This window comes from Nicotiana tomentosiformis, chromosome 9, assembly GCF_000390325.3.
Source record: "Nicotiana tomentosiformis chromosome 9, ASM39032v3, whole genome shotgun sequence".
Lineage (NCBI taxonomy): Eukaryota > Viridiplantae > Streptophyta > Magnoliopsida > Solanales > Solanaceae > Nicotiana > Nicotiana tomentosiformis.
In genome coordinates, this window is record NC_090820.1 from 71,220,794 (window position 1) to 71,235,269 (window position 14,476).

At 37.2% G+C, this 14,476-nt stretch overlaps 1 protein-coding gene across 3 annotated transcripts; it reads right to left on the bottom strand.

Moving 5' to 3' along the window:
* Positions 1 to 4,136: 4,136 nt before the first annotated feature.
* LOC104086301 (protein NLP9-like) lies at positions 4,137 to 11,508 on the bottom strand. 3 transcript variants are annotated; one of them, XM_009590539.4, is made up of 7 exons: positions 10,976 to 11,508; positions 9,688 to 10,795; positions 8,126 to 8,170; positions 7,215 to 7,967; positions 6,823 to 6,946; positions 4,630 to 5,792; positions 4,137 to 4,504 (listed from the first exon to the last, which is right to left on the bottom strand). In XM_009590539.4, exons 2-6 carry the CDS (start codon positions 10,624 to 10,626, stop codon positions 4,648 to 4,650), a joined length of 3,006 nt encoding a protein of 1,001 aa, XP_009588834.1. In that variant the 5' UTR covers positions 10,627 to 10,795; positions 10,976 to 11,508; the 3' UTR covers positions 4,137 to 4,504; positions 4,630 to 4,647. The 3 variants fall into 3 exon arrangements, with proteins under 3 accessions (XP_009588834.1, XP_009588831.1, XP_009588830.1); XM_009590536.4 differs by having other exon boundaries at positions 4,137 to 5,792; positions 11,080 to 11,507; XM_009590535.4 differs by having other exon boundaries at positions 4,137 to 5,792; positions 10,976 to 11,507.
* Positions 11,509 to 14,476: the final 2,968 nt, after the last annotated feature.

The following is a 14,476-nucleotide window of genomic DNA, read 5'->3' on the forward strand; positions in this document are numbered from 1 at the left end:
TTATGGATATTATTAGCTTATTGGACAATATAGATTATGAATATTTTTATTTTGTGATTTATATAAATTTCAGTTTATTAAAAAATATTCGGATGTTCAAACTGTTGCAATAGAAAATAAAGCCGATACGATAGCATGATAAAACTGTTTGAATATCTCTTAGTCGTCGTGGAAATAGCTTACAGAACCGTTGCAGTAAATTATATGGTAACGGTTTTCAACCGTTGCAGTAAATAGTATGGTAACCGTTTTAAACCGTTGCATTAAATATATGGCAACGGTTTTCAACCGTTGCAGTAGAAAAGAACACTCGTTGCTTCAGACAGAGGAAGAACCATTGCGATAGCTAGTACTATAGCAACGATATGGTGAACCGTTCCAAGAACCGTTCCTCTAGCTCTATTGGCACGCGGCATGGTGGAACAGTTGTTGTACCATTCCAATAAAGCTATGGCAACAGTTTCCATATCTTTGGCAACGATTTTCTGACCGTAGCCATAGGCACTATTTTCTAGTTATATGTCATGTTCTGCCCTTATGTGCTTCGGGGCTTTTGCATCTATACTCGATTTTGGGGTCACAATTGAACTTATACCCACTTTGCAAAAAAGTTTGCAAGCATACCCACTTTACGATCAACTTCAAACTTATCAGGTCTGAAGTTAAAAAAAATTAGTGTAAAGTGAAAAAATTGCACTTCAAATGCACTTAAGGCCAAATAGGTCTGAAGTGCTTCATGCACTTAGGCTAATAATCCTGAAGTGCAAGTTAAGGTTAAAAAGTCTGAAGTAAAAAATTGCACTTCAGATGCACTTAAGGCCAAAAAGTGTGAAGTGCAACAAATATTTTCATTCACTTAAGGCCAATAAGTCTGAAGTGAAAATTTGCACTTGAGATGCACTTAAGGACAAATAGGTCTGAAGTGTAACCAATGGTTTCATGCACTTAAGGTCATTAAGTCTGAAGTGAAAAATTACACTTCAGATGCATTTAAGGCCAAAAGGTCTGAAGTGTAACAAACGTTTTGCTACACTTAAGGCTATGGCTGTCCAACGGGATGGGACAAAATTAACGGGACGGGATGACATTTAGCCGGGACGGTAGCGGGACGGGACAAACGGGATGAAACGGTAGGCCCATCCCGTCCTGCTAACAAACGGGAAGGGACAGGACGGGACAAACGGGACGAAACGTTAGGCCCATTCCGTCCCGCTAACAAACGAGATGGGACGGGACGGGTTCGCGGGCCTTAAGTGCCGTTTTAAAAAAAAATTATTTAAGCATTAAATTTGGCAACAACTATTTTTTTGACAATGACTAAGTTTTTAAAGTTTGCAACGGCTAGTTTTTTGACTTATTTAATAAACTTAAAAATTAAACGGAAATTAGGAAACTAAGTAAAGAATTATAAAATATTAAAACAAAAGACTTGTAATGAAATATTCTAGTAATTATAAATTTATAATAGAGTTATAATTTATTTAATATAATTTCAAGCCATTAAGTAACTAAGTAAGAGTGTAAGACAATTCATAAAAAAAATTCAACGCTTAGAGCCTTTTATTTTATTAATAGAACTTTCAATTCTCACATACAATTATAATTCTTTTGAAGAGCACCTAATCTACGCAGCCACCTTCTAGGAAGGGTTCTGTTTTAACTAGGCATCTTAGTATCCAATTACAAATTATCATACTAATATTTGTAAGCTCCTATATAATTTTGTTGTAACTTATCTATAATTTCTCTCGGACATTGTTCTGGAATTGGCAATGTTGATTGATGTTCCATGAGTTCCATGTCGCCATCGCTCCCAGTGCCAAGTATCTCATTGTATTCTTCTTCTTCCCTAGTGGTTAATTTTTCAAAACCAAGATTTCTTCTTTCTGAATTAATCCAATCTCTGAATAATACGGAAATCTCTAGGCTGTCCTCCGCTAATGAATGTCTATGATCTCCGATTTGAAATCTTGCCGCGCTAAAAGCACTCTCTGATGCTACTGATGATGCTTGAATAACAAGGATATCTCAGGCTATTATTGAAAGTGTTGGAAAAGTCTTGCCACACTCCCTCCACCATGCCAAAAGTTATTTGTTGCCTTCTTCGTCTTTAATACTTTTCAATCCTTGATTAAGATAAGAATCAAGTTCATCATCAATAGAGGAATCAAAACCTGTTATATCATTCATATCTTCCCATAGAACTTCTACTCTAGGCTTAGAAGTAGAAGGAGCAGTTTCACCACCTGTTATTTCCATAGATTTATATTTATCAAACATTGATCTAACATAAGAATATATGTTAGCTTGGCAGTCTTCGAGAGATGGTTGTTCATTTTCTTGAATTGCTAAATTGTCATAAATTTTACGAACAAGTCCATTTGCACCACTTAATTTTAAAGATGTGTTAAGTATAGTAGAAATTAAATAAACTTAGGAAATAGGGAAAAAATACTTTTAAAATTTTGCCATTTCATTAATGGCCGGTGCATAAGTTGGATTAGTTTTATACTTACCAAATACAACTGAAATTCCACAAATATACCATAATATTTGTGTAACAGTAGGATAATATGTACCAGAAAATTATTTTGTAGCATAATAAAAATTTTCTAAAAATTTAGTAAGCTCTTTGATATCCCAATCAGAATCAACAATTTGATCAGCGGGGCTACCATTATGCATATTAAATACCTTTTGTATAGGCACCCGATAATCATAAGCAACTTTAAATATTTCATAAGTAGAATTTCACTTAGATGGAACGAGTGCACTATGATTAAATATTGAAACTTGAAGAAATTGCCCAAAATATTGCTCCAATTACTTGACGAATTAATTTAAAACTTGAAAGTTGCTCCAAAAATTTGCCCAAATACTTGAAACTCACTTGATAGTTGATAGTGAGAAAATTAAGAGAATAATATAAATAGTGTAAGAGATTTGAGAGAGAATGATTAATTTTTGTGGGAAAAAATGAAGAAGGATGGGGTATTTATAGTAGAAAATAAGGCCAAAGTGTAATTTAATAAACTTAGGGGTTATATTAAAAGTTTGGGGGTAGGAGTGTTTTGGGGGGGGGGGGGTGGAGGCCAATTATAGCCTTTTTTGGCCGTTGGGAATGGCTATTTTTGCAATTAGAGTCGTTGCCCAACGACTAGAATTTTTTTTTAAAGAAAAATAGGACGCGGGACGGAACAGGACGAAATGGTCATCCCGTCCCATCCCGTGTCCCGTTTAACATGGGTCCATCCCGTTTAGAATTAAGCGGGACGGGACGGGACTGAAGTGCAACAAACATTTTGCTACACTTAAGGCCAAAAAGTCTGAAGTGAAAAATTGCACTTCAGATGCACTTAAGGCCAAAAAGTCTGAAGTGCAACAAACGTTTTGCTATACTTAAGGCCAATAAGTCTGAAGTGAAAAATTGCACTTCAGATGCACTTAAGGCCAAATAGGCATGAAGTGCAAATTGTTGTTCTTCGAATTATAGCAATCCAATATACGATTTAATACCTAAATCTACTCCAAATGAGCTCAAATTTGAAACATAACCTCCAAATATCATCGGGAACAAACTTCAATCATCAATTTATCAAAACAACAATAAATCTAATGAACCCAATTTGCAATTACGGGAAAGAAAAAAAAAAACCTAAGCAATAGTAAAAAATAAAGCGTCATAACAGCTCACCACTGTAAATCATCATAAACTACCTTAAAATATGTTCACAAACATCATATAAAATCATTGTCACCCGAAGAAAAAGACAAAGGAGGAGGAGGAGAAAGAGACCTGAAGTTGTTTAAAAAGTAGGTACAAATTAAAACTTTTTTAAAAAGTAGATATAGATTAAATGGGGACGACCAAATAGGGCGCTCGTGCAATTGTTTGTGCTTTCACACGTCAAAGCAAATGAGATCATAAATAATCAATCCAATTTGTACAACATTGGGCCCATACTAGCATGGGCCATCACCACCTAGTAAAATGCAAGGGTAGGATTATTTCCTTCTATTCAAATTATAAATGGTTATACTGTACCATTTCTTCCATTTCTAAGGACAGCAGTTACTTTTATTACAAGTATCTAGGCAAATATCAATTAATTTTACAAAAGAAAGAGAGACAGACAAACACTAGAAGAGGATATCTTACATTTTCTTATTCAAAAGATATTGTACAACTTATTGCTTTGACTATTCCCTAAAAGAACATTCTTAAACTGAACATATTTACAGAGTAGGTAGACAGTGCCTTTTAACTCATTTGTGACTAATACAAAGATGTGCCATCTATCTCACATGTAAACGTAAGAGAAAACAAACAAATGATTTCCACCTACTATGCTTCTACCGGTGCATCTTCTTATGCTCTTGGTTTTCTTCTTTGGATCTCTGCTAGGAATAAGCACAGCAACTATCTTCGAGACTGTCAAGCAGACTTCAGCCACATAGATTTAGCAGTCCAAGGATTGTTGACATTATAGTCGATGCATATCAACTGCAGGAAAATTGAAAGGTAGAATGAAAAAGCTCTACCAAAACCAAACCTATAAGTGATCCGTGTGTAAACTAGAAACTCTCATACTCGGATAGAGTATCAGATGCTGATTGAAGCTTTCTGACCTGCATGCGACTACAGTACTAGGAGCCACTACCCAAAAGGCAGTTACTGCTGCCTGAGCTACCCATAGCATAAGGTGTATCGCGGACAAGAAACTTGATAGTGCGGCCACCAACAAAATCCAGTATCTCAAGACACTCATGCAAATCTGCATCATTTACCAACATCACCCATTCCTCCTCATCATCAAGATACTTGAGTTGGAATGTCCCAGTCTGCAGTTTAAACCTCTTTGCAACCTCCTCATAAAGTTGGAAGCACCCTGCTGAAGGCTCAAACTTAAATCGGGTAGTATCTTCTTTGTAAGTGGCTTTCACAGTAATTGTTGACCCACTATCGCCAAAGTTTGCCTCAACTTTAGAATGATTCCGTGCACCACGACTGCGGGAGCTTGATGAACTGCCGTTCATCATTGACTCAGACCCATTGGATGAATCTGTCATCGCTGAAGAACTGGCTTGGTTATGTTCAATGACCCCACCATCACCATCCATTTCATTATCTCCTTTCATCTTAGTGTCACCATCACCTCCAGCAGCTTTCGAATATGAGCACCGAGAAGTGAAATGACACTCAAAATTGTCCAACGTATCATTGTCCAACCCCCACCTCCTGCATCCTTCTTTTGTATGGAAAGAGCCCAATGATGCATTTCTGGAATTAGTTAATGGCATCGTCCGACTAGCAGGTCTAGATGACATTGCATCTAATGCTGCCAATTTGGGTTCATAACAAAATCCAGACACTGGAATACTCGACTTATTTCCTCCCTTGAAAGAGCTAGTATTGATATAATTTGATTGGCCGAGCTGGTTCCCATCAACATAAGAGTCCTCTTCCATTTTCACCATGGAGTTTTCTTTGTCAATGCCTGAAGTTGAGGGTACAGACACAGCATCCTGGAAAACAGAATTAGGATTTTTGACAGAGACATCTTTGCAGGGAAAAAATATGCTTTGCTGTGCATCAAAATCTTGGATGATAAAGCTAGCTGGAACGAGACCTCCAGTGGCTGGATCAAACTTCAATCCCCCTTCTACTCCTTGGACAGATTCAAGCACTGTTTGTATCTTTTTCAAAGACCGATTGACTTTGTTTATCTTCCGGGATGGCCATCTTGATATCCCATGTTGTCGACATATTCTTTTCAAGGTAGTTGGACACACTACAAAATACGCACAACAATGAACTTAAAAGACCACCTTTTGCAAGGCTATTAAATTATGCTTTCAACTTTAAAGTAAAGCCAATATACTTTTTACTTTCCATTCCTGCTCATCCTTTTAAACTGTAACGTCTCTGCACACACTTTAAGAATTTCACAAAAAAACAAATACTTCACAACTCTCATTTGTACTTACCAATTTTGTTTTTGTTCGAATAAGCAACAAAGAGATGATATTTTTTTTGCAGATGGTAACATAATAACAAAGAGATAATATTGATGTAAAACATAATAGCATTGAGGAAATCTTGAGGCAAAAGTATATCCACAAAAGAAAGAACTTTACAGTATGTAAGAACTAAGAAAGTCAACCCAACTGAAACTAAGCAGGTATGTATATTTGAGTTTAAGATTAACTACATTGACCTTGTCTTTCAATGCTTCAAGCATTTAATTTTTCTCCATATAACCCACTATACAACTGCTGGAATACACTTATGTTCATGGACAAAATTGGATAAATCCAACCTATGCCAGGATAGTGAGAAATTCATGGTACTATATCACATACTGCAATGGATCCCCAAATCCGTTTCTACTTACCAATATTGAGGATTCAGCTTTCTTCTACCTTCTTTTTGTTCTCCTTCGTGTTATGCAGAAGTTCTCACTTAAATGAAGCAGTTACATAAAATTCCAAACGATATACAAACAGTCAGCAGAAATAGCATATCCTACTTATTAGAGAAGGGTCTTGAATGGGCGAGTAAGAGGCCCAAATTCATGTTCGAAGACAAATAGAGGGAAAGATATTCAGTAGCATTGACTGTGTTTACAGTTAATCCTGCATTTGAACTAAGGATGAAATCTTTGTAAAGTTAATAGAGAATTTTTCTCAACGAACTGTTGAATCAGAAATTAACATCCAATGGGAGGAACTATTCACAACAACAAATAAAGTAATGATTTATAGGTATCCAGTATACTTGCAAATTAGTGGGACTGATACACTTGACAGAAATATGCTTACCGCCAATGCTTTTTGCAGCATCCTTCAGGCTTCCAGAGAAGTACTGCTGAAGAACACTTAAGCTAACATGTTTTTCTGCTGTACTTCGTTTTTTCTCCATCTGTCTTCTTGATCCAATCATTGTCTACAATAAGAGTTGCAAAAAAACTTCAGTATAGATGATTTTAGAAAATAAACCAAAAACAGATTGAACACAGGTTGTTAGGGAACACATAGAACAAGTGTCAAAGAAAGAGTATGCTCAAAAGTGCAGTATGAATGTGGAGCATATCAAATGTGCTCACCTAGATCACATTAAACCAAAGCCGATTGAAATTGAATACTCAACTAAAATAATCTAGTTGGATGTAGACTAGATTAAATATTGCTAGTAAGATAATTGAGTGATATACCTGTTCACGAGAACCATCAGCTTGCATTCCAGCACTCTTTGAATCAGATACGCCTAAAGGAGCCACACTCACAGAATTTGAATTGCTGTCTAACGAGTGCTGAGAGTTCCTTCTAGACAATGTAATCGGTGGTAAATTGGGAGCAAATCCATCTTGTAATCCAAACGTAGCACCTTGTCCAACCAATTCTGCATCCGACACTGTTCTCAAACTTCTGCAGATTCTTTGCATGGTACCTGAAAGGTTATTCAAGAGAAGCTGTTGCTCGGTACTTCCCTTCATACTGATAGGAAGAAAGAACTCCAATATGTAATCGTCATTGCCGGTGAATGTACTACGTAATCTTATAGCCACAGCAGCATTTAGACCAAACTTTCGTGCATGATGAACAAGTGGGTACTCGCTTATATGGTACTCCTTCACATCAGGGTAGAAGAAGGGGTGGTTAGATTGAAGAGCTTTCCCAACAATACCTTCACCTTCCTCGAGATAATGTTCCATACATGCATGTACAAATCCTTGCATTTCCTTGTCACTCGCATAACAAGCTGTATCCTCAGCGCATAACACACATTTTTCATTTGAACTTGCATTACATCCTCTAGCAAGAACTCTTATGCTTTCATCTCCTTCTCCTTCAGTGACACTACAGGGAATCCACGTCAGAGCAAGAGGCAGCTTATGCGCATGGCAAACTGCTCGCAGAACATCTGTTATCTCAGCTAAAGCAGCTCTTTGGTTCTTTGAGAGACTCTGCAAGATGAGGAAACACAAATTATATCTAGAAAAAGGTGGTTAAAAAGGTCTGATAACTGATTAGAAAAGAACTAAAATAAGAAAGAATGACACAAGCAAATAAATAAACATGATTGGTGTGCAAATTGCACGTGCAATTAACATTTTGAGTATACCTGAGAATGAAGTCGAGGAGGTGCAATACTCCTTAAATTCACAGCCTGCAGACGAGCACAAACTACAGGTTAGACCATCTTTTACCGCATACAGCTAGAGATATACGAGAACACGAGCTCAAGAGGATAAAGCAAGAACAATATAAATGCAGAAGAAGCGCATATTGTGACATCATATCATAGCAGTTGTCTCAATTTTGTAATTGTTTTTTACTGACTTACTTATATACTGTCTCAATGTTTTCTGAGATGATTTTAGCATAAACTTTTGACATAGCAAATAAAAGAAATATCTGATAGATAATGAGCCAAAAAGCATATGTACTTGAAAAAAGTATAAAATAATTTATTTTGGTTGAGATAAAGTTCAAACAAGAACACCATAGTATCATATTTTTTTTAATAACCGTGGTGTCCGGAACAACTGGCAGACACCTCGACTAATTCCACAGGATACCTACTACTCCCACCAGCAGCAAGTACCAAGTATCTTTTTCCACCAAGATGGGAAAAAATCACCTAGTGTTTTTGCCTCCGCTAGGATTTGAACCTGAGATGGTTCTCAACCCACTTCATTGACCACTAGGCCACACCCTTGGATGTAATACTATAGTATCATAAAACAACCAAGCAAGTTACTCATAAAGTTGCCTGGTTTGGTTTTATTCTCCTTTTTCCCTTTTTAGAGGTCCGTGGGTACCAGGCAAGGGTAATAAATGGGGGGACAAAATACCATATTTATCATGATATACAAAAGAATAAGTGACAAGCAAGTTGGTATTATCTCTTTGCTTATAAGTGATAAGTTATGATCCATAAGTGCACATAGAATGCAATTCTGAAGGAATTACTGTTACTAAAATTCAACAAAGAAAGAATATCACATACTGTATCAAAAGATCTTGAACCGTTTATAACTAGAAAATATATAATTAAACGAAAAACCAAATATTACTTCCTTTCTTCTTCTTTTTTTGATAACCGTGAAACCCCGAGGGCCAGTGGCGCAAAAATCGATGGATAATGGGCCACCAATCAACCCTTCTCCACTTCAATACCAGGCTTGTGTTTGCGGTAGGGTTCGAACCCGTGACGTGCGCAAGAAATATTACTTCCTTGTTCCAAGCAAGGTACAAAGATTGACGAGCTAAATAAACCATGAACACAACTCCCCACCCTCCTTTTTTGATTATAAAAAAGAAAGACGTGCTTAGCATCAAGAAATAGTAAAGCAAGTAAGCAACACAATAAATTGTTCAAACCTTCAAAATAAGAGCTTTAATATCATAAGTAACTTTTACTAATTTTTCACTCATATTTTCTTTTTATTATATCGCATTTGAACAAAACATACTCAAAACAAAAATATTTTTCACTCATATTTTTCTCTCTTTTGAAAGAACTGTAAAAGACAATTTGCAACTAGTAGTATAGATTGAACCAAAAACATAAATTACTTCAAACCTACAATACAAAAGGGCTCATGACTCAAAGAAAGGAAAGTCCCCCCCCCCCCCCAAAAAAAAACAAGGAAAAAGATCTGCAAGAAAAGAGGAGGGAACCTTGAGGGCACGACAAACATGATCCATTTCCAAATCAAAATTTGGTTTCTCCTTCATTGTTACGAGTTCCAGTACTGCACAACATGGAGTTTCACAGGCATCATCCTCAAAGACAGGTAAAGCAATAGATCCACGAACTTCGTGGTTAACAGCATATTGTACACGTAAATACTCAGCCTCCTTGTAGTACAGAACATTTGACGTCCACTCTGGAATTCTTGAACTAAACACCCGACCAGGAAGACCTGGAATCGATCCTGGTTTTGTTTCTGCATCAAAAGTAAACTTCCTGGAGACCTCTCGATAGCCAGAAAGTGCCTGATCAAGAAGATATGGCTGTTCACACGTGCTCAAGATATACCGATCCTTATTCTTCATTGGAATCCAAACTTGAGCCAAAATTCCCGCACCAGATGACTCTTTAAACATTGCCAACGCCCTAAGCATTCTCTCAGCAAGTGGTTGAGAAGGTGACCTTACGATCATAGAGTTGTCAATATCAGCATCATCAGCCTGCTGGCTTGAATTTTTACTTCTTTTAGCTACCAAGCCGACCCCATCAGTTGAATCTACCACAAAATGCAACTGCCCATCATTTTGCCCGAACATCATTTTCTCTCCTCCACAAACAGTACTTCCCACCATATTGGCATCCATTGGAGGAAATGTTCCAGTATTTTGTTCTGTGTAACTCAATCCTTCAAACGGTGCATAACTTTGAGACATGGAATTAATTTGCGAAAATGCTGCATAAGAGGCAAACATCTGCTCTGCTGCACTAGGGCTAGTGCACCATCCAGTGTAAGCATCAAGATTCATAATCTCCATAACATTGTTGAATGAATCATCGACATTTGAAGACCTTGCACCAGCATCAAACGCGACAACGCCCTCCATTTGACCTCTCGGAGAGGCCCATAAACCCACTCCCCTTTCCATTTTAAACGAGAATAACCAAAAAATCTCCAATTAATTAACCAAATGCTAGAGAACGCTCAAATAACTCAAGCTATTACAGTCTTCCACTATTGGCATTCCCAGAATCCAATATCTGAAAATCAAGATCATCTTATTCCTCCCAAATCCACAATCCAACAACTTAAGAAACCTGCAATTATCCACATATAAATAATCTTTAGTTTCTCAATTTTCCACATAAATAGTAATTTACATGCCAGACTATTTATACACCAAATTACAAGTAAAGAAAGGGTAACAAAAACTAAGATGTAACTATATTCTCTTCTATCAAAAGGGTATAAACAAAGAGCAGCTTTTGAGCACTGACCTTAGGGTTCAAGAACTTCACAGAACATCAGACAAAAGAGCAAACTTTCTTGAAGATAATTCCAAGAAAGTACCAATCAATCAACAAATCAAACAAAAACTCACCTCACGAAAATAAACCGAAAGCCCAAAGCAAGGGCACATTCAAACAGAAGTCACACACAACTCACCCACACGTATTATATATTGGGGGAAAACCCCTAACCCTAAGTTTGGGAAATACTAGGAGGGTATATTATGAAATATCAAATAGAACCGACTTTGATTTTGGAACTCTGCTTGTATGTGCTGACAACGAAGCAAAGCTGCTGTTACTACTCCAAACAAAAGAGCGAATTCCAAGGAAGATGGGGAGATTAAAAAGAGGGACCAGCTTTAGGGGGATGAGGTTAAGGTTTGGTGGGGGTGGGGGGGTTCAGAGAGTGCTATTTTTGGAAAGTAAAGTCTTAGGGGAAGAGAAAATGGGTGGCGTAACCCTTTTCGTTAGAAGATTTTTATTAAGAGTTTGGTACTAAAAATAGAAAAAGGGCGTTTTCCTGGAGCTGTTAGCGAGGGATAGATAGGATGATGTGAGGAGGGATGGCCTGGGGTGGGGTGGGGTTGGGTGCTTGGGAAAGCCCTGGGGCGTGGGTTAATTTGTTTAAGAAGGATAAAGACCATTTTCCTCCTCTAATTTTGTTTTACACAATCAAATTACTCACTAACTTCAAAAAATAATCATTCTCCCCCTCTTATAGCGCCGATGTATAAATTCTTTTTACATAATACTTTGTAGATTTATTTTATACTAAATTGGTAATAATCGAATAATAAACTTCATGTATGCATACAAAAATTAATTATAAAGTCAACAAAATCACCAATGTAAATACTTTTTTCGATTAACTAGCTTTAATGCTCTATGCTCTATGCTATATATATATATATATATATATATATATATATATAGTAAAAGTGAGAAGCTCAAATTATCTTTTTACCTTTTAAAAATCTAAATACCCTTCTTATTTAAAAAACTTATAATTATAATATTTAAAAAGAAAGAAGGATAAAATTATTCTAAAGGGTTGTGTATGTTAAACATTAGTAATGAATTATTATAAAAGTGGGTACCTCAAAAGTCAAAAGTTGAATTACTAAAATACTTTTTAAATTTGTATGTATGCAATTATATATATATATATATATATATATATATATATATATATATATATAAATTACTCTAGACTGGGCTATGAAACGGCTGACGTAATTCAGTCAACCTAGGAAACTCATCACATCCTTCTTACTCTTGGGCGGTGGCAACTCTTGAATGGCTTTGATTTTTGAAGGATCCAATTCTATCCCTTTTCTGCTTATTATGAAACCCAGCAATTTTCCAGCAGGGACTCCGAACGCACATTTTGCAGGGTTCAATTTCAAACTATACCTCCGCAAATGTTCGAAAAATTTCCTCAGGTCGTCCAAAGATTCTGAACTTTTTCGAGACTTGATGATGACATCGTCCACATATACCTCGATCTCATTGTGGACCATGTCGTGAAAGAGGGCCGGCATGGCCCTCATGTAAGTAGCACCAATATTTTTGAGACTGAACGGCATAACTCTGTAGCCGTAAACTCCCCAAGGCGTAGTGAATGTCGTCTTTTCTGCATCTTCTTCGTGCATCAAGATCTGGTGATACCCGGAGAAACAATCCACGAACGACTGCAGTTCATACTTCACGCAGTTGTCGATGAGGATATGAATATTTGGTGAGGGGAAATCGTCTTTCTAGCCGATTTTGTTGAGATCTCGATAATCCATACATATCCTAATATTCCCATCTTTCTTGGGTACTAGGATGTTATTCACCAACCATGTGGGATAATTGGTGACCCTTACTACATTCGCCTTTATTTGCTTGGTTACTTCTTCTTTTATCCTCAAACTCATGTCAGGCTTGAACTTTCTGAGTTTTTGTTTGACTGGTGGTCTAGCGGGATCGGTAGGCAATCGATGTGAAATGATATTAGTACTTAATCCAAGCATGTCATCATACGACCATGTGAACATCAATGTATTGTCGGAGGAGCTCGACAATTCTTCCTTCTGCTCTGCTTCTAGATGGATGCTGATTCGAATTTCTTTTACATCTTCTTTGCTTCCGAGGTTGACCACTTCTGTTTCTTCAAGGTTAGGTTGTTTCTGGCTTTTCAGTTGCTCGATCTCTTGTGGGAGATTATCTGGCATCATACTCTCGTCGTATTCTTCGTAATCTGGATCGCTTTGCTCAAGGATTTCGTTACATGTCATAATCGCAGAACGCGGATTTTTATCATTTTGATTACTGAAAAGAAAGAACTAAGTATAAATGAAGCGATAAATAACTTTGCGATAATTTTAAGAAAGTAATTCTTTTTATAAAGAGGAACGTCTGAGCGTTCAAGAAGAAAAATGATAAAAAGGTACAGCCACGGTTCGGGCCTCAATTGACCGTGCGCTTTTTTTCAAAATTTTTACAATTCCATACTACCAAGACTCCCGGCGAACCAAAGATTGGCTGGCGGTCCAATTTCTCATAGTGCACACGATGTTTTTTATGTATCTATGTTGAAGAAGGTGGTTAGGGACCCGTCACTCATTATTTCGATAGAGACTATTGAGGTTAATGAAGGATTCACTTGTGAGGAGGTTCTGGTTTCCATCCTTGATAGACAAGTTCGGAAGTTAAGGAATAAAGAGATTGCCTCCGTGAAGGTGCTATGGCGAAACCAACAAGTTAAAGAGGACACATGGGAGGCCGAGGAAGAGATAAAGAGGAAATACCCTCACTTGTTTGTGTAACCATATTGTTGTGTTTGTAAAAGTGTGTTAGGAACTTACTTTCTACGAATTATGTTCAACTTGTACAATTTATGTTAAGATTCTCCTTTTGGTAATATAATGCTTATGAGGTTATGGTTGGTGTTGTTTCCATGCTATGCTACGTCTTTGGGATATGAATATGTTGTTAGGATTGGTTTCTGGGGCTCTCTGGCATGTAGATAGGCCCAATTAAAGGGGAAACTCTGCCAAAATTTCTGAAACTTTGAGAGTTAGCCAAATTTTGAACCATTGAGGTGTGAGGAAAGATTTAAGTTCTGTTGGGTGTTCGGGCAGACTCTATCCCTCATTCGAGGACGAATGATCCTAAGCGGGGGAGGATGTGAGGCCCCTCAAATTCCCTATGAGTCTGAGGCCATAAAGCACGCTCACAAGTCGCTTAAGTGTCGTCTTGCCTTCCACAAGAGACTATGGACTAGAAAAACTTATATGATCATGATACTAAATGTAGGAGGTGTATTGAAAGTTGTTTAAGGTCTAAGGAGATCCCTAGAACTAAGCCAAGTTGGGAACTATGCAATAGGCTTAAGAACCCTATAAGTATCCCCAATGTTGGGGAGAGAGAGTGGCTAACTCATTTCGTTGAGCTAGGGCTTGCTCTAACAAAGGGAATCCACCCTATACATCCCTCCCATGA

Coding starts and splice junctions, on each gene's coding strand:
- LOC104086301 (XM_009590539.4), bottom strand. CDS start 10,626: ATGGAAAGGGGAGTGGGTTTATGGGCCTCTCCGAGAGGTCAAATGGAG. Junction 6,947..7,214: donor CTGATGGTTCTCGTGAACAG/GTATATCACTCA, acceptor CTCTTATTGTAG/ACAATGATTGGATCAAGAAG. Junction 5,793..6,822: donor TGCTGCAAAAAGCATTGGCG/GTAAGCATATTT, acceptor CGTATTTTGTAG/TGTGTCCAACTACCTTGAAA.